This window comes from Camellia sinensis, chromosome 11 (assembly GCF_055761805.1).
Source record: "Camellia sinensis isolate YWXY chromosome 11, ASM5576180v1, whole genome shotgun sequence".
NCBI lineage: Eukaryota > Viridiplantae > Streptophyta > Magnoliopsida > Ericales > Theaceae > Camellia > Camellia sinensis.
This window is the reverse complement of record NC_138971.1, coordinates 104,396,877-104,417,682: the sequence shown is the minus strand read 5'-3', so window position 1 is coordinate 104,417,682 and position 20,806 is coordinate 104,396,877. Positions and strand designations below refer to the sequence as shown.

The 20,806-nt window shown below is 36.5% G+C and overlaps 1 protein-coding gene across 1 annotated transcript; it reads left to right on the top strand.

Annotated features, from left to right (window-relative positions):
* Positions 1–18,612: 18,612 nt before the first annotated feature.
* On the top strand, positions 18,613–20,008 carry LOC145802529 (uncharacterized). The gene is made up of 2 exons (XM_082895256.1): positions 18,613–19,435; positions 19,920–20,008. Exons 1-2 carry the CDS (start codon positions 18,613–18,615, stop codon positions 20,006–20,008), a joined length of 912 nt encoding a protein of 303 aa, XP_082751382.1.
* Positions 20,009–20,806: the final 798 nt, after the last annotated feature.

The window sequence follows — 20,806 nt, the reverse complement described above, 5'->3', positions numbered from 1 at the left end:
TCATTTCGATTGCCAATACCACTAGAACCCTCATTTACAGGCATAGCATGTGCCTGCGTCACTGGTACTCTCTCATTTGCCTGCATTACAGGCACCTCATGCAGGTCCGACTCATTGATAGACAAGGTAAGGAATGACATGATTACAAAATGAGCTAAAACAAATTTTTCTCTCAAACACTTGATGATTTCGTATCTTTGCTTCTGATCTGTGTCACTTTTTATACACTCCATTGCTCCATTCCTCGATGCATATCTGCTATATCTGCTCAAATCTTTTGTTTGTCCATACTTCTTGCGCTCGAGATGCTACAAAATCCCCACAATGATTCCGACAAGACAGCCGGCCCCTTATTTTGTTTTTGGCCCCCCAGATTATTGTCTCCACTGTGTTTGTTTCTTATCTTCATCTTTATTTTGATGATGTCAAAGGGGGAGAAAAAATATGATTTTGAAAATTATATGTCGCAGGGTTGTCAAATATTTTGTCAAATTTATTTTGTGTCAAATCCATACAAATATTGCCATCATCAAAAAGGGGGAGATTGTTAATCATATTATTTAATTTTGATGATGTCTAAAATATATTAGTTAATATACATATTATTTGACACAAATTATTATCTTTTTAAAATATATATATATTTGTTAAATATTATTTAAATAAAATAATATTATCTTTTTAAAATATATATGTTAAATATTATTTTAAATATTTTCAAAAAACTTTACTATTCACTTTTTGAAAAATAGGGTTAATTACTATTCATCTTTTGACAAATCGATTAATTATATTATTTTGACAAAAATGATTATTTTAAATATTTTCAAAAAAACTTTACTATTTACTTTTTGAAAAATAGGGTTAATTACTATTCATCTTTTGACAAATTGATTAATTATATTATTTTGACAAAAATGATTGATTGGTTGTATTATTTTGACAAATTTGATATTTATGGGTTGTCTTATTTTGACAAAATTAATATGGAGTGGTAAAATATATTTAGTTTAAAATCTTTACAACATATACAATATTTTAAAGAGGACATATATTTTCAGATCCATCATAAATATTATTTATAGAGATTTTTCTGTATGCAAAATTTTGATCAGAACTTATATAACATTATATGCAGAATACATCACGTGCGCTATTAACTTTTTTACACTACATTAATTATATCAAGATGGAGTTATGTTTATATATATATATGTGTATATATATATATATATATATTATAAACTAGATGGAGAAAATTATTTGTTTGTTTGAAAGTTGTGAACTTTGTATTAAATTGTCTACAAAAATGGTGGCTCCATGTTTGAAATAACAAAAAGAAAAAATCAGTTTTATTTTTTTTATCTTTTGCTGACTATTCAAAATCAAGGAAGTGTGCTTATGTAAGCGATGACATCAAGAGTGTGCTTATGTAAGCGATGACATCAGGAGCGTGCTTATGTAAGCGATGACGTCAGGAGCGTGCTTATGTAAGCCATGACGTCAGCAAGGAGCGTCCAACGGGTATATTTTTGTGTATAAATAGAGGTGTTGGATGTGGAGAAAAAATCAAGAACTTGAAGAGAAAATATTTCTGTGAGCTCCAAAATTCTGAGTATTCTGCTCTTTCACTTTCAGATCTAAGTCTAGCTTTTGTTCTTACACTTTCATATCTACTCTTTGTGAGAGAATTATTGTAAAAGTGGGTTCAATTACCACTTATTCTTATTCCTTGTTTTTGTGAGAGATTTTGTAAGGGTAAGGCATTTATTGTTGAGTGAGGCTCAATAGATAAGAGGAAGCCCTGTGTCAAATCCACAAGCTTGGTGGTGTATTTATTCAATTGATAGTAAAGAAATTCTCAAGGAGGTTCCTTGGGGAGTGGACGTAGGCCTGGCGTGCCGAACCACTATAAATCGCAGTGTTTGATTTTCTCTCTCTATCTCTTCTACTTTTATATTGATAATTATTATTCTGTTTGTTTTTATTTATTCAAATTCTGAATATTGTGTTATATTTAATATTGTGAAATTTTTAATAACCCAATTCACCCCCCCTCTTGGGTTGCCTAACTGGGATAACAGGGTGTGTAGACGTCCCCGAACGCCCCGGGAGGGACGAGCTCCCCCGTTCGGTTCGATATTGGGCTCACTATAGCTCAGGACTCTCAAATTGTTACGGTTTTAAATCTGAACCAAAAATTCCAATTCCGGCAAATCTTTTTGAGAAAACAGATTTTGAAAGAAGTGCCAAACATGGACTGCTTTGCCAGAGACAGAGTCGCCACCTAAATATTTTATTTTGGAAAAATTTAGGAAACCCTGACTTGTTTGCCTAAGGCCACGTGTCCGTCATCACCAAAGTTGCCTCCGCTCGGGAACTTGGGTACGATTGGGGAAGGTCACTTCGTGAGCACCCCCGCTCGCCCAATCAAAGATCGGCCTCTACTAACCATGATATCAAGTTTTGAAAATATTGTGTGTTCTTATTCCGGTTATTAGCCTAGATTTACTATGTGATACGCACAGCATACAAGTATAGACTGGATCGCCTGAATTGGAACAAAACATTTCATGTTTGTTTATTTGAAAATGGTTTGATGGTGCTACCCGCAAGTAGGCTAAGACATGGATTTGCCACCCTCGGGCGGGCTTAGAAAACATGATTTTGCCACTATCTAGTGGGCTTAAAACACACATTTGATGAATTGTTCCAATCCAAATAACCCAACCTTCACCCACAGGCATTCAGGCAGTTATATCACATAAGCATATAGCCTCATGGTAAGCATGCTATTCATGGCAGTCACTCACACGCATGTAAGGATGCTAAAGCATAAAACTTACCGAGTACTCCAAGCCAAAACAAAAGCTAATTAGAAATCCATGCATGATCCTAATTATACAGAAATGCCTAATGCAACACATGCAAAAGTGCAACTATAGCAGGCTTGGCTATTCTAGACATGGCATATGAAATGCTACAGCTAACATGTATTCAACTTGAAATTGAAAATACAATGCAGTTAGTATGATGTGCCGAGCCCGGTGCATGCAAAACAGATAAATGAATGCAACCATGCTATCATACTGTATGCTAATTGAAACATGCCCTAATCTAACCATCATAAGCGGGTAAATAAAAGGGAGAAAGACGTGGGGTTAGAAGACATACATCACACACACGCACACTTATTACAACATTGCCCTCGCGCAGAGGGTCCGAATAAATAATATATAGTCCCAAATAATTACAGTCCAAATAATTACAAAAAATCCTAATTAATTACCAAATTAACTAAGAAAACAATAAACTGGCATGCAAGCCAGGGACTGCCGTGACTCTTTTTCAGATGATGGATGATGCATGTCCGGGTTGCCTTTGCACGGAAATCCACTGTGATACCCCAATTAGCCTTTGTTTTGCAGTATTTTTTTGAAAAGCGCACCAAGCCCGGGAAGACTGCTGATTCTTGATTTGCTGCAACAGAGAGCAGGAAAGGGGCATGGCAATGTATTTTCACACATGTATGCGTGACTACTCTTCAGGGAGTGTAGTCCTCGATCCTCGTGCCACCAATCACGCATATCGATGCATGATGGCCGAGGAGTCGATTTGCATGACTCAATATGGAATGAATGCACACATAAACACAACAAAACCTAAACTCCATCATGGACAATCCGGAGTGTCGGTGACTGGGAATTGAGACACGTTCCGTCACTCGAAGTACGAAACGTCCCTCGTTTCCCGTGCTCGGGCTAATTCCTATCCCAAACACAATGCAATATGCATGACATGCATGAATGCGACTAATATACAACCTAGCATGCACAATGCTATGAAATGGCATACACGATGCACAAGGTAACATGGCATACACAATGCGCTAACATACAACCTAGCATACACAATGCAATGAAATGAAATGGCATACACAATGCAATATGGGCTTACACCAACATGAGTGGACCTCAGCCACACTCACATAAGAGGCCATGAGATGAAAAATGAGACACTCGAAATGCGTGCATACATGCACACAAATCGAGGACCGATCCTAAGGCACGAATACCACCCTAACGAGACATGGCAAAGCATGGAATATGGCATACTAGCATGCAAATTTCAGCGCTAAAATATGACCCCAAACAGCCCCGAATCATGGAAACATGGCACCCGATGCATGGAATGGGACCCGAAATGCAAAACTAGGCATGCACAGTGGCCTATAGCTATACAAAACATGCACTATTTGATCATGAAATGTGAAGACAGATTCAAGGCAGCCCCAAAACAAGCATGTTTACACTTTCAAGCAAATCCAAACAAAGAACAAAAATGGGGCTAAGCTAGCATGCGAAAATTTATTTAAATGTGAGATAAAGAAGCAAGTCATGGCTGCTGGCCTCAAACACGAGAGGGCCCTTCAACAATGTTGAAGAGGGACCCAAAAAATGGCATTTTACAGTTTATGATCAAACCCAAAACAGTGCACAAGCATGCTCAAAATACTATGCAAAACAAGGCCAAAAAGAGAGCTATAACACAAAGTACAAAAAGGATGCCTCAAACAGTAAAAAACCCTTAATGAAACATGAAGAGAGGGTCAAAATAAGGCCATTTATAGTTCGGACCAAAGCTCAAAAACAGAAGCATAAGAGGCTAACAAATCATGCAAAAATGGAGCCAAAAGAGAGATATAAAGGCAAGTGGCAAATGGAAGCCACAAACAGTGATGAACCCTTCAACAATGTTGAAGAAGGGCTCAAAATAAGCTTCTTTACAGTTTGTCTCGGAGCCCAGAAATGCTTAAAAATAGGGCTAACATATCATGCAAGAATAGGCCCTAAAAGAGAGGTAAAGAACAAAGGGGGAGAAGAAGACATCAAACAGCAAAAAGTTCTTATTCAAACATGAATATGACCTCAAAATATGATCTTTTTCAGTTTGGATCGAAGTCCAAAAATACTTGCAAGTAAAGCTAAACAATCATGCAAAAAAGTGCAAGTTTAAGGGAAATAGGGACTCACCCTTGAAGAACAACTTTCCAGTAGCTTTTAGTTCAAAAATATAAGCTTTCAACCTCTTCAAATGTCCTCCAAGGTACTGAAATGAGTAATGGAGGTGATAGGTTAGGGGTTGTAGTGTAAAAAATGGTCCAAGAACAAAGGGTTTTGGAGCTTGGAAGAGAGAGAGAGAGAGATTTAATGAGAGAGCTCAAAACCAAAATTTTCTAACCCCCAAACACAGCTGGGAGCTGCTGGTTTTATAAGCAAAAGAGGTGGAAAAGAGGGGGGGAAATGGGGGGAAATTGAAATTGAAATTTCCCTCCAAAAAGGCCAAAAAGTGGGATATAAAGGCAAGTGGTAGCTTCTGGACCCAAATGGTCGAGAGCCCTTCAACAAAGTTGAATAGGGGCTCAAAACAAGACACTTTGTAGTTTATGACCAAGTCCGAAACAGCTCACAAGTAAGCCTAAAATACCGTGCAAAAATAAGCCTAAAAGAGGGGTAAAGAAGCAAGTGGAAGTAGGAGATCTCAAACAGTACAAGGTCCTTAATCAAACATGAAAAGGACCTCAAAATATGACTAACTCAAGTTTGGGTCGGAGCCCAAAAATGCAAAATGAAGGTTCGGGAGCCAAAACACGCAGTTCGGGGCCCCAAAAGTGGGCTGTTAGGCACCGGAAGTGGTGTCCGACCACGAAGTTGGTCTCTCGGACCGCAGTGTCCCTCAAAAGGGAGTAAATAAGATGCATGCCAAAAAATGGAGCAAACGGAGGTGGTTAAGCGGTCCCGAACCGAGGCACACGGCCAACGGCTCCGAAAAATGGGAAATCAGACTCCAAACGAGCAAAACGGCCTACGACCACGAAACGTAGCCTACGGCCACTGAGAGATGATCTATGAGACCTCTCCCTCCCTTCAGGAAGAGAAAATAGAGAAAACGGAGCCTGGTTCGCAAACCGAGGCAAAGCACAAAAGAGTCCGGAAGTCCGGAGGCAAGGCTCGCAGCCGAGACTCTGAAACTTTTGAACGAGCACAATATGCAATATCACCGAGCGCTCAACTGGTGACATCTGAGTCTCAAGGTCGGTCAAAAATGGGGTGTCTACAGGGTGCTCATAGCTGACCTTCTCCAATCCTACCCTAGCTCCTGAGCCGAGGCAACTCTGGTGATGACGGACATGTGGCCTTCGGCACCGAGTCAGGGTTTCCTAAATTCCCTCATAAAAAATATTTAGGTGGCGACTCTGTATCTGGCAAAGCAGTCCATGTTTGGCACTTCTTTTTTTAAAAATCTGTTTTCTCAAAACGATTTGCCGGATTTGGACTCTTTGGTTCAAGATTAAGAACCGTGACATCAAATCGAGTCTGAACTGTAGTAGCGAGGGCCCCACACGGGCGCGTCTACACTTAGATGTGTCTTCGAGCCCTAAAATCAGAGAGGGGTGACCCCCTCTCTCCTTGTCTTGTTTGTTGGCCTTTTTGGCCTTCCAAAGGGGCTCCATTTTGCATGCTTTGAAGTCTTGTTTCAGGCCCTATTATGTGAGTTTTGAGCTCTTCCTTAGCTCTGTTCGGAGCCCCTTTGGCCATATTTTATGTCTATGATGCATATGTAGAGCAATTCCATTCAAGGTCTTTCAAATGGGCCTTTCATTGCATGCTTCCTAGACCAATTTCAGGCTCTTTTTGGTGAGTTTTAGGGCTGTCATAACTTATTTCCAAAGGTGGTTTTGCCCTTTTGTTTGTCTATCATGTATGTGTAGAACAACCCCTCGCATGGCTTTCCAAAGGGGCTCATCATTCTTGCATGTGTTGACTGAGTTTCAGGGGTTATTTGGGCATGTTTTGGCATGAAATACTTCTATTTTTGGCTAGTTGGGTGAGCCCTCATATGCTTCATATAGTTGTAGAACAACTCATGGTTCACTAGCTTTCTTTGCATGCTTTATAGGCCATTGATTCTAGCATATTTTGGCCATGCCTTAAACTGATAATGTGCTTATTTTGGACTTCCATAGTTCTGGTTTTGGGTCTTGTGGTTGAATGATGTTAGTTTTGCATGCTTGTAGTTCAAGGTCCATGCTTAGCTTTGAGTTTTGAGATCCATTCCATGCATATACTGAGGTGTGTTCATGTTTTGAGCCTATTATTCATCACATTTCAGAGCTTGTTTGAATTCCATGTTGTCATGTTTTATACTCTTTAAATGCGTTTGAGAGTCGGGCTTGTATGTCTCATTTACCGACCATTGAATGAGCTCCATTTCGTTGCATTCCGAGCCATCATTTTAGGCCATTTCCCCACTGTTTCAGACCTGCCTAGGGTCTGTTTGGGGTTAATTTTGCCATTAGTGCATTGTTTTGGGTACCTCTAGAGTAACGCATTTCACTAGTTTCGGTACCCGGGCCCCCTAGCTTGCATTGTGTGCCATGTTTGCATGTTTCGGGACCATTTTGTATCATGTTTCAGAGCTAGAATTTGTGTGTTTGTATGCCATATTGCATCCTTTTCCATGCTTTGGTAGAGTGACATTCGATGCCTTAGGAACGATCCCTTGCATCGTGCATGTTTGCATGTGTTTCGGTTGTCTCATTTCCATCATATGGCCACTGATGTGAGTGTAGCTGAGGTCCACTCATGTTGGTGTAAGTCCATCGTGCATTGTGTATGCCATTTCGGTCCATAGCATTGCGTATGCTAGGTCACATGTTAGAGCATTGTGTATGCCATTTCATAGCATTGCGTATGCTAGGTTGTATGTTAGTCGCATTGTGTATGCCATCTCATTTGCATTGTGTTTAGGACAGGAGTTAGCCCAAGCACGGGAAATGAGGGACGTTTCGTACTCCGAGTGACGAAACATGTCTCAATTCCTGGTCGCTGACACTCCGGATTATCCATGATGGAGTTTAGGTCTTGTTGCGTTTTCATGTGCATTCATTTCACATCGAGTCGTGCAATTCGACTCCTCGGCCATCAAGCATCGAGATGCGTGATTGGTGGCACGAGGATCGAGGACTACACTCCCTGAAGAGTAGTCATGCATACATATATGAAAATACTTTGTTGTGCCCCTTTCTTGCTCTCTGTTGCAGCAAATCAGAAATCAACAGCCTTCTAGAGCCTTGCATAGCATTCCGGGATTAATTGCAAACAGAGGCGAATTGGGGCATCGCGATGGATTTCCACACCAGACAACTCAAGCATGCATCTTTCATCATTCGAAACAGAGCTAAGGCGGTCCATAAGCTTGCATGCTAGTTTATTCGCTTTCCTAGTTAATTTGTTAATTAATTAGGATTTTGTAATATTTAATTATTTATTCGGACTGTATTATTCTTTCGGACCCTCCGAGCGAGGGCACAATTGTAATAAGTGTGCGTGTGTGTGATGTATGTCTTCCAACCCCACGTCTTTCTCCTTTTTATTTACCAGCTTATGATGGTTAGTTTAGGTCATGTTTCAATTAGCATACTTATGCTCGCACGTTTGCATCCATTCATCTGTCTTGCATGCACCGGGCTCGGGGCATCATACTAACTGCATTTGTATTTCAATTCCGAATTAAATACTTGTTAGCTGTAGCATTTCACATGTCATTTTAGAATAGCCGAGCCTATTGTAGTTGCATTTTTGCATGTGTTGCATTAGGCATTTCTGTATAGTTAGGATCATGCATGGATTTCTAACCTAGTTTCTGTTTTGGCTCGAAGTACTAGGTAAGCTTTTACGCTTTAGCATCTTGCATGCGTGTGAATGTTGCCATGATAGCATGTTTACCATGAGGCTATATGCTTATATGACATAACTGCCTGAATGCCTGTGGGTAAAGGTTGGATTATCTGAATTGGAATAATGCATTGACTGTGAGTTTTAAGCCCACTAGATAGTGGCAAAACCATATTTTCTAAGCCCACCCGAGGGTGGTAAAATCTGCATTTTTAGCCTACTTGCGAGTAGCAAACCGCTTTCAAAAACAAACATGAAACGTTTTGTTCCAATTCAGGCGATCCAGTCTATACTTGTATGCTGTGCGCATCACATAGTAAATCTAGGCTAATAACCGGAATAAGAACGCATAATGTTTTCAAAACTAGATATCATGGTTAGTAGAGGCTGATCTTTGATCGGGCGAGCGGGGGTGCTCACGAAGTGACCTTCCCCAATCGTACCCAAGTTCTTGAGCCGAGGCAACTTTGGTGATGACGGACACGTGGCCTTAGGCAACGAGTCATGGTTTCCTAAATTTCCCAAAATAAAATATTTAGGTGGCGACTCTGTATCTGGCAAAGCAGTCCATGTTTGGCACTTCTTTCAAAAAAAATTTATTTTCAAAAATGATTTGCCGGATTTGGACTCTTTGATAATTCATCGGTCTGGCATTGCACTCTGCGAGATTAGATACAGGACTGTGACTTTGAGTCTTGAACTGTAGTGAGCCCAATGAACAAAACGGGGGATTTCCTCCCGGGACGTTCTGGGACGTCTACAAGGGGCAACGCCCCCGAAGCAAAAATGCAAAATGCATTCGAAGTTGCTTATCCGCTCGAGCGGCCGTTTATGTGCTCGAGTAAAGAATGTGTGGTTTCAGAATTTTAACCTATCTGCAAAAATACTGGGTTAGTGTATTTGACACTTGAGCGGGGCTTTCCACGCTCGAGCGGACCATGTTATATCAGTTCGTGAATCTAATATTTGAGATCACTTTTTTAGTCCTCTCTCTCTCTAAAACTCTCTAAAATTCCAGATCGAGAGCTTCTCTCTCTAGAAGTCATCTTCCCTTTTTGATTTCTCCAAATCCATTGGGATTTAGACCTAAGTTCTTCACCAAAGTTGGTTATCATCTCGCGGGCTTCGTTGTGTACGGTGAAGATCGAGTTTCGACACCGTCGATTTGGGGGTTTCATCTCGTTTCTTCTTCAAAACTTGAGGTAGGGATTTTCTTAGAGTTATATATATGTTTTTGCAAGATCTATATGATTTTCAAAATCATCTTTCAATAGCTTTAAAAATTGATTGTTGATTCAAGAAGTTGAGCGATTTTGAAAGTGGGTTTGTCTCTTGTTCTTTTAAAATGATCTTATGGGTTTTGATCTTCGTTGTTTGAAGAAAAGATGATTTTAGAAAGTTTTCTTTCAAAAGATTTGAGTTGTATAGTTTTGGTGAGAAAACCTAGAATTTGGGAATTTTTTTTTAAGAGACTAAAAATCCATGAATGATATTGTTATATTTATTTTGCGTGTCAAAATAAATGGATCTTTGAAAAATTTCTTATTTATATTTATATAAATGATGAATTTCAGGGAATATAAGAATTATTGTTCATTTTGAAAATTATTGTTCAAAACGTTGAAATAGTCTTGAAATGACTAATTGTTAAGGATACTTGAGAAGAGGGAATTGTGTTATTCCTTGGATGATAAATTTGAATAAAAGTATTTATAGTTATCATGTGTTATTGGCATATCAATTCATTTGATTACATTAAACTTTGAAAGTTGATTTGAAAACTTGCATTGAGTAAAAAATGTTGAGAAACAAATTTTCATGGAATGGTTTTTGGATAAATACGTTGGTAAGTCTTGATAGGTGGTGTAAATGATATTGAATAAGTTGGCTTAAGAGTCTGGGGTGAAAGACCGAAAACCCGCTCGGATAGGTGTCGAGCCTTTCGGTTAATACCAGTAAAAATGACAAGTTGGTAGCACTTGTATAGTTTACTTGCAGACACCGACCTAGGGATTACCAGAGTCGTATTTACCGCTCTTGAAATGAATTGTTAAATTTTGAAGAATTGAAATTGCATGACATCATTGAGCATGATGGTTTTCAAAGATGAAGATGTGATTTTCTTTCAAAAGGGTATAGCGTGGCATGTGCATTTCATCTCTTGAGACTTGTATAAAATATATATACTTTGTTAAGGATTTTCTACTGGGCTTTATGCTCACCCTACGGGATTTTTGTACAGGAAAAGATGTGGTGATGCCGCCTAACTAAAGGCAAGGAAATGTGTGTTGAGAGTACGAAACTCTTATTTTACTGTGACTCTGTGTGTAAGCTAAGGGCTATATGTGTGTGGGTTTGAATAACCATTTTGTGTAACCAGGTTCAAGCCTTGGAAACTTGTAAACCCTTGGGAGTATTTATTTGTTTATTTTCTTGTTGTTGGATTAATGTATTGTTGCATGAAGAACTATTGTATCATGTAATGTAAGTTTGGAGATTTATATTCAGTTTTCCTTGAAAGAGCCATGATTGTTGTATTATCATTTGGGCTAGAAATCTGGGGCATTACACTAACCCTAACTTTTTATCAATCACCATATACAACCCAGCATCGTTGATAGTGTCAGCTTCGCTCTTCTCTAGTCCCCCTCTTCTCTATCGTCGGCACTGCCCATCCCTTTTCACAATCCCCTTTTTTTCCTGTTGCCCTCTCTCCTCACCCTTCTTGCGCCACCCTTTGTCTAGCCCTCCCATTTTTAGCTCCCTTCCTTCCTCTACCACCCTTTCTCCAACCCTGTCCAACTAATGCCACCACCCCCAGTAGCGGAGTCAGAAAATTAATTTTGATGGGACACTTACTAATTATAATAATTTTTACAAAAATATTTCACGTAAATTTTTTACGATTGATTTTAGGAAACATCAAAAAAAAATTATTTGTAACTAGTGTATCATGGATAATACAAAAAAAAAATATGGATATAAGCCTTAAAATAAATTATATAATGATAAATTATTTTTTGATACAAAATTTGATTAAAAATTCTATATAATGGTAATACCACGTCATCATTGGTATGTAACATCACCCACTAATGGTAAATAAACGCATAAAGAGTGAACCTCACATGTCAAATGTAACTAACAATCTAATAAATTTCATATCTTTATAGTGAAATTACTTATACTCGCATATCACTAATAATGACATCGTCGTTACATTCAAAAATTTTCATAACTAATATGATTTATTTATAATAATCTCTTCATTTTCAATCAAAACAACCGTTATTGTTTTCATAATTTTTAAAATGTTATTGATATTTCACTCTAATAATATTTTTTAAAATTTTTTTTATGTTTGCAAAAAAAAAAAAAAAAAAAAACCAAAAATCCAGGGAGGCACGTGACCCCCTGGTCACATGCTCCCTCCGCCACCGACCACCCCCAACCCCGTAAATCTCAAGCAAGAGAAAGAGAAAAAGAGAGGGTTAGCGAAGAAGAGATGAAATGGAAAAAAAAAAAACTAGCATCATTTCGCAAAAAAAAAATAAAATAAAAATGTCGATTTTTTAATATAATTCTCCAAACAGATGAAGAATGTTTGACCTCACCAAACTGGTCGATGGTGTTCGAAAGTTACAAAACAAACTTCAATTGAGAGTTTAGATGTTGTAAACCGAACAGAGGTTTGTTATCTAGCAGTGGTCATGGTAGCCCAAGATATCTGTTGATGGGCGAATAAGGTTTTTGGAGGAAGAGAAATTATAAGAATAAGAAGATCCAAAGTGATTTTTCAGGTATAGGGCTTTTAGAGGAGAATGAGAAGAAGAAAAAATAGGAAAGGGTTTGGGTTATACATAGGGAGAGGGTGACGGGATGTAGTGGTGCGTGAGCTGGGAGAGAAGTAGCTATGGTTGTTCTAGGCCGAGGAGAAGGGGCTCTATGGTGCTTTTGGAGAGGGGAGAAGGGTGGCAAAGTGGGGAACATGATGGGAATGTGAGCGATTTCAGTAGTAAAGAAGCTAGGGAGGAGAAGAGGCATGACAACGATGAAAAAGAGGGGGACTATGGAGGATAAGGGCTGAGCCAATGACATATCTAGCAAGGGCTGGGGTGGATGATTTGGATTTCAAGGAAGAAGATGATGGAAATGTGATTCAGATGTGCAATTGTAATTAAAAAAAATAAAAAATAAATTAGAAAATGGTGTATGCAGAGAAGATACGTGGTGTACAAATGGAAGCTCTAGAAGGACATGGAAGGAGAAATTGAGTGAAATGTTCATTTTGCCCAAGCAAAATGATCACATGTCTTTTCATGTCTTTTTTTTGGTGAATAAGAATGATCTCGCCCATATGATCATTTATTGTAAAAAAATCCTAACTGACATTATCAATTAGATTGGTAAAACTAAAAACTTCATGTTTAAAAACAACCAAATTGAAATGTAAGAATCAAAATAACACTAGAATCAAAACGTGACTACCAATATAATTACTTCAGAATTTATTTATTTATTTATTTATTTTGTCTTAATATACATTCAACTATACAACTGTGCCTTGAAAATTCATGTTCATTTGTACCGCATCACATAAATGTGAATGCATTAAATGATTAATGCTTCCTACCCCCACTGGGGGTCGACCCCCAGCGAGGTGTCACTGGGAGATTGGCCCAAAAATCAAACTGTTTTTTTTTTTTTTTTTTTTGAGTCTTTGGCCAGTGGGGGCGCGCCACGTCACTGGGGGTATGCAGCGGGGCTGTTAAAAAAATTTGGATACCTAAATTATAGAACAAAAAATTCCTACCTCTATTAAGGCAAGAGTTAAAGACTCGAACAAATGTTTGCAAAATAAAGACACAAACACAAACACTCATAGTAAAGCATGTTTCACAATTGTTGTAGACTCCACATACATGCCTGTGATTTTTTATTTATTTATTTTTTATGTGTTGTTAGTATAACTGTAAGACTTTTGTGTACTTGATTAGAAAGAGGCTCTTGGATGTGTTATATTTTTATGATGTCTCAATTTTGTGACAAAGAGGTTACTTATAAGAAAAGCAAAAAGAGTAATGAATTTGAAGGTTTTGCATTGAGAGAGTGAGAGAGAGAGAATCCAAGGAAAGGTCCAACAAGAGGAGGGGCAAGGGCTGCCACCTAACCCACCAACAAGTATCATGCACCCAGGACCAAGTCCTTTCCCATCCACTATCCGCCCAGCATTGGTGTGTATCAGAGAGAGAGAAAGAGAAAAGAGAGAGTTTTTGAAAATGCCCAAGCAACCTCTTTCTTAACCCTACCAAAGCTGGTCTTTTTTGTCTTTATGCCTTCCACACACAATCTCTCTCTCCTGCCACACCACCATATGGTAATTTATTTATTTATTTATATATATATATATATTTTTTTTTTTTTTTCAATCAGCAAAAGATCAGTTGTTAGTTTATATTAACATGTGAAGGAAGTTGAACTTACACCACCTCCTTACAAACATGTAAATTTTGTCATTCATTGCACTCCTACAAGTATGGAACCTAATATTTCCTTTATTTGTGTAAATTTCACGTACATAATAACATGCTTCACACAAATTTTTTAGTCTCAAATTCTATTAGACAATTACCAACAACTATACATTTTATCTTTCTCACCTAATGTTCACAAGTAAATTACAACACCTTTTTTACAATGTGATTTTTTATTTTTCTACATATATATATATATATATAATATTCTTATGTCATATGTGGGATGTGATTCATTCACCTAGACTATATTCACTAAAACATATAAGAGTTTTAGAGATTAACTTTTTTTTTTTTTTGTCTCTAAAAGTATAGATTTTGTTTTAAAAATATTTAGTGACTTATTTTAGTTGTTACGAGAACAGTCGTTAAAAAGTCATCCCGAAAAGTCAAAAAATGACTTTTAGGGACAATTTTGAAAATGTCGCTAATAAATGCATGTTTAGAGACAAAATAACTTAAACCCAAAAAGATTTATTTATGGTGACAAAACTTTCGATCTAAAAAGGTTAGTAATTCATTACTAAATGTCCAATTTTGTCGCTAAAAATAAAATAATAATACTTTTGGTGACAAAAATATTTTGTCACTAAGAATTATTTTATCCTTAAATTTTTATCTCTATAACCTTAATTTCATGCAGTGAGTTGTACCAATTTTCACTAGTTTTTTTTTTTTTTAAATTGCAATTTCTATATTTTCCTCATGCTTCATTTTGGACTTTATATTTTTTATTGGCTTAATTTTCATATTTAATTTTAGATTTCATGTTAATTTGGTCTAATTGATAAAATCAGCAAGATTTTTGACAAAAAATATCACTGGATTAGTTGAAATTTTATTGAGTTGATCAACTTCACAATTTTATTCTTAAAAACATGACACATGTTACTCACATACATATTTTTCACAAAATAAAACAATACTAACAATTGTAATCAATTTGACCGAATTAAGATAAAATCATAAACCTATAACCAAAATCAAAACAATTAAAATTATATAAATCAAAATAATATACAAACTAAAATATAAGAACTATCAGTATCTTCTCATTCCTATCACTAGTAAAATAATATACAAACTAAAATATAAAAAATATCAGTATAATTTTTGTATCTTCTCATTTCTATCACTAGTACTACACAAAGCCAGAGAAGACGTGGGACCCATCGAAAGACATAATAAGCATCCAACAAATTGTCCAGAACTAGCTACTTTAACTTATTGCACACAAACAACAAAGAAAAAAGATTCCATGATGTTTCCATCATCTGTAGATTTCATCATTTAAATTTCAAGGTTTGATTTTGAAATTGCTGATGACAATGGAATAGGTGAAATCACTGTAACCATTTTACAAATAAAAGACAACTTATTGAGTTTTTTATTTTTATTTTAAAAGTAATTGGCTTACAATTCAACATATCAACATTTAGGCCAAGTTTGGGAAGACTAAATAAGTGCACTTGTTGTCTTTTTAGACTAAAAAGTTGAGGTTGAAAATATGAATGTTTGGGTTAATTTTTTGACTTTTTATGAAAAAATGTGTAATAAAAAATTGTAAAAATTGATTTGTATGAGAAAATTAGAATTGGGAGTTGTGCAGCCGTAATTGTTGACTTTTGGTGAATAGTGATAACTTTTTAACTTTTTGAGTAACTTTTTGACTTTTTGACTTTTTGGGGTGTTCCCAAACTTGGCCTTAGTATAATTTTTGTTGTACATACTTTTTTTTAATTTAATTTCATTATCTAAAAAGAAATTTATGTGTGATGCCTGCCTATGAGAATACTAAACAGATTAATGAACCCTAATTTACACCATTTTTTCCCCTATGGGTATTGTGACATTACAATTTTTCACCTGAAAGGAAAGGACCCGCACCTGCATTAGGCAGTAACAGTAAAACTTGAATTCGAGCGTTACGCTTAAAAGTAATACTATAAGGCATTTTGTCTATTAAAAAAAAATATATATATATATAAATAAAAAATTAACGAAACATCCATCTGTAACTTTGTACAGTAGGAGAAATTCAAAATTTTTTTTTTTTTATTAGCTAAGATCCCTCAACATTTTTACAGAAAAATTCGACTCAAAAAAATTTCAATTTTCACAGATAATTTGTAAAAATTGAAATTTCTCTGAGTCAAGGTGAATTTTCTTTAAGTCGGGTAAAATTTCTTTAAGTTGAATTTTTTCGATAAAATTGTTGAGGGATCTTAACTACTATGAAAATACACTGATATTAAGATTTTATAGGATAAAAAATGTGCAATATTTTCATAATTGTTGGGATCTGTTAGTAAAAATTTTGTTAGGCTTAGATCAATAGAGCCTTAACCAAAATCTCACCAAACAACACAATGATCAAGCAATTGTGTTGAGGTTCTATTCCTTGAAAGTTCAAGGACTTTCTTGGAGTAAAAATAATGACAAAACAAATAAAAAAAAAAAAAAAGAGAAAGAAGAAGAAGATAATGACGTAAATGATTGAATAAACAATCAAATACAAGTAAAGTACATTAAGACTACTTTTATCTAAGTTTAAAAAGTAATGCTAGGGATCATGAAAAAAATATTATGAAGATTATCATGAAAGATTCTCCACCTTTGGATTATATATACAATAAAATACCACACACTAATCAAACAATGAAAAATCTTCATGATATGTTTTTTCATGATTCCTAGGATTATTCAAGTTTAAACTGCTCTTATATAGATTAGATCTACTATTAAGATAGAAAAGAAATGAAAATCAAGTCATGTATTGATTTGTTGGTCCTTTTTACAATAGAGCCATCAATGGCAATTTATACCCAAAAAAAAAAATTTGAAAAAAAGCTTCTATTATCTAATCACCCATATTACTTCCACCTTCTTACATTGTCACTTATCCTCCATGCTTTGAATATTCAAAACTTGACTTAACTTCTCTCAACTTTCAAGATTTTCTTGCATAATCATAATAATAATAACAATAATAATAATAAGTAAAAGAAAGTTTAAACCTAGTTGTAATTGATAGAAATTTTATTTATGGTGCAAACAATAGCCCCCAACTCTTTAAAAATGAGTATTCGAATTCTTGAAGAGTTGTATGAACATAAATATATAATAGAAACTATGAAAAATACAATCGATTGCCCATATATATATAGTTTTTTGTTTGTTGTGGCCACATCGAAATACTCCCTTATTCCCCTATTACTGTTATATAAAAAATAGAAATAACATTCAAATTTTTTTTTTTGTAAACCACTTTATCAAAATTATTTTTTAATATGAACCACAAAGGCATTGTAGTTGTTAGATGATAGAAATAATAGTGTTAATTGACTTTAGAAAATTAAATTTTTTGACAAAATTAACAATGTCAAAAAATTCAAATTCATTCCTGAAAAAGGCCTTAGGCAAGGTGACCCGTTGTCTCCATTCCTTTTCAATTTGGTAGCTGAAGATCTGAATATGCTAATGGATCGAGCCAGATCTTTGGGGTTGGTTAAGGGAGCTGTAGTGGGCAAAGATGAAGTTGTGGTTTCACATCTCCAATTTGCAGATGATACAATAATTTTCTGTAAAGCCAATATGGCGGAGGTCATGGTAATTAAACGAATTCTGAGGTGTTTTGAACTGGTTTCAGGGTTGAAGATTAATTTTCATAAGAGTTCCCTTTGTGGAATTGGTGTGTCTGATGAAGAGGTGAAGGAGTTTGCAGCCAAAAGCTTCCGATGATGTATCTTGGTCTGCCTTTGGGGGCTAGTCCCAGGTTAAAAAAAACATGGAAACCAGTCATTGATAAATGCAGAGTTAGATTAGCTTCTTGGAGGAGGCGATTCCTATCTTTTGGTGGGAGGTTGGTACTTATAAAATCTGTGTTATCTAGTCTGCCTACCTATTATTTATCTATTTTCAAGATCTCTGTATCTGTGGCTAAGGTTATAGAAAGGATTCAAGCAAATTTTCTCTGGGGAGGGTCTGATTTGAAGAGAAAAGTTCACCTGGTCAGTTGGCTGGAAGCAACCAAAAGTAAAGAGAATGGGGGTTTGGGTATTAGACAAGTCGAGATGGTTAATGAGTGCTTGTTGACTAAATGGTGGTGGAGGTTTGGGGCTGAATCAAACACTTTGTGGAAAAGAGTTTTGTGTAGCAGGTATGGGTCAGTGGGTGGAAATTGGTTGCCTAGTACTTCTTTCTCTGGCTCTTATTCAAAAATCTGGAATGGTATTATTAATATAGGTCAATCTAACCCACAGCTTTTGAGTGTTTTCCTAGACAATAGTCGGGTGGTGGTGGGAAATGGGAATAGAATTCAGTTTTGGACTGATTACTAGATGGGGGCCTGCTGTGTTAAGAATGAGTTTCCTAGGCTGTATAGTCTCTCAACTGAAAAGGAGGTGTCTCTGAGAGTGGTGTTACAGAGGAATGAAGCCTCACCTAGGTGGATTTCTAGGTTTAGAAGAAGGTTATTGGGTTGGGAGGATGAGGAACTTAGAAGGTTGAGTACCTTTTTGGATCAGAATTTGGTTGGCCTCTCGGATAGGGAGGATGGTCTTGGGTGGTTGGCATCTCCATCTACTGAGTTTTCTGTCTCATCTCTGTATTCTTTGGCTGTGCCTTCATCTCGACTAGTGGTAACAAAGTTAATATGGAATAATTTTTCTCCTCCTAAGGTTCAATTTCTAGTTTGGCTAGCATGGAAGGGGAGACTAAAAACAGCTGGTTTTCTACAGAGGATTGGTGTGTTGGAGCCAGAAGCCTCTGCTATGTGTGTGTTTTGTCATGAAGGGCTTGAATCTGTATTTTATCTCCTTATATGGTGCCCGTTTGCTTGGAGAATTTGGTGTGATTTGATGCAGTGGAAGGGATTGACTTGGGTAATTCCACAAACAGTAGAAGGGATTCTTAATTGGTGGAGGGGCTTCAAGTGGAGAAATAATCTGAATATGATCTGTCGAATTATACCATTTGCGGTTTTGTGGTCGTTATGGAAATTCAGGAATGAGAAAGTTTTCTGTGAAAGTCAAATGCACTTCGAGGAGCTGTGTGAATTAATCAAGACAAGGATTGCATTGTGGGCCAAATTTTACACTCAGGATTGCTGTTACTTAGTGCAGCAGATTATCTGCAACATTCAGGAGATTCGACTTGGAAATGGTTAGTATATGGTGGAAGGGCTGGTTTTAGGTTCTGTGTTGGCTTGGAGTGAGAGGATGTTTGGCATAAGCTGCAGTTGTGTGAAATGTGCTCTGCTGGTGGTCACTAATCTGGATCAAATATGCTAGCTGGTATCAGAGGTTCAATCCTTGCTTGATGATTTGGTTGGTCTGATGGTCTGCTCTGTATGCTGCTTGCCTGCTCTGTTTAGAAGGGCTGCTGGCTGTTTTCACTCGCTGAGCTGGACCTGATATATTGATTAGCTGTGTTTAGATGGTGCCCTGAAGCTAGTGTGTGTTGCAGCTGCAGTTTTGTGACTTGTTGGTGCCTTTTAGGACTGTTAAGAGAGCCTTGTCTGTTTGTTCACTTTCTGATGCCTTGAAGCAAGGGTGTGTGGCAGCTGCAATTTTGCGCAATGAGCTTCTGCTGGTGGTCTTATTGGTGAAATATGAATAAAGGAAGTCTGCTATTGTGCTGTGTGTAGCCAGGTTTCAATCAAGAAAGTCTGCTGCTGGTATGTTGTTGGTATATTACTTCTATGCTGCTGCTGGTCTGGCTGTAGGGATTGGTTGAATGTGTATCAGGATTCCCAAATGGATGAAGTGTATCAGGATCCCCTAATACTGCTCTGTCCTTTGTTTTTTCTTTTTTCTATTCTCTTTTGTTTCCTCTATTGGTTTCTTACCAATTTAGGGTCTTGTGCTTTTTGCTCTTCTCTCTTTGTTGATGTAAGTTTTGTATGTTATACTTTCTTCATCAATAAAGTTGTCTTTTGTTGATCCAAAAAAAAAAAATGTGAGTTGTTCATAATTTTTAGCCATGTTTGACTTCAAATCACACCCCTTAATTGGATTTTCATCATCATTTTGTGATTTTTCTCATCAAATTTAGCCATATTTGGCTTAAAATCATGTACTCCAATTGGATTTTCATTATCATTTTGTGATAGTTATTCATCAAATTTAGCCATATTTGGCTTAAAATCATAATCTCTAATTGAATATTCATCATCATTTTATAATGGTTGTTCAACATTCTTTGTCATATTTGACTTAAAACCATATCCTCCAATTGGATTGAAAATGCCCAATAGGTTTTGGCAAAAAAAAGTTGTCTTCTTTTTTAATTAATGGCTTAAAAATTGCCCCCCAAGCATACCAATTTTAGAATTTAATTTTTCCTTGGCCATGATTTTTGTGGAGAGAAAATTTTGCATGGAAAAGCCTCTTAGAAACACGTAAAATTTGTGTTTTTTAAGATTCTTTGATTTTTTACTCCAATGTTGAATTTCTCCATCAACTTGATAAAATTAACAACTAAGTTGACAAGTTTTTTTATCAAAGTAATTTATATCTTTTTGCATCAAATAAT

Bases quoted from the DNA above. Each gene is read 5' to 3' on its own strand.
- LOC145802529 (XM_082895256.1), top strand. From the start codon at position 18,613: ATGGGGGCCTGCTGTGTTAAGAATGAGTTTCCTAGGCTGTATAGTCTC. The intron at 19,436-19,919 runs GTTAGTATATGG...TGCTGTGTGTAG, and splicing joins GGAGATTCGACTTGGAAATG to CCAGGTTTCAATCAAGAAAG.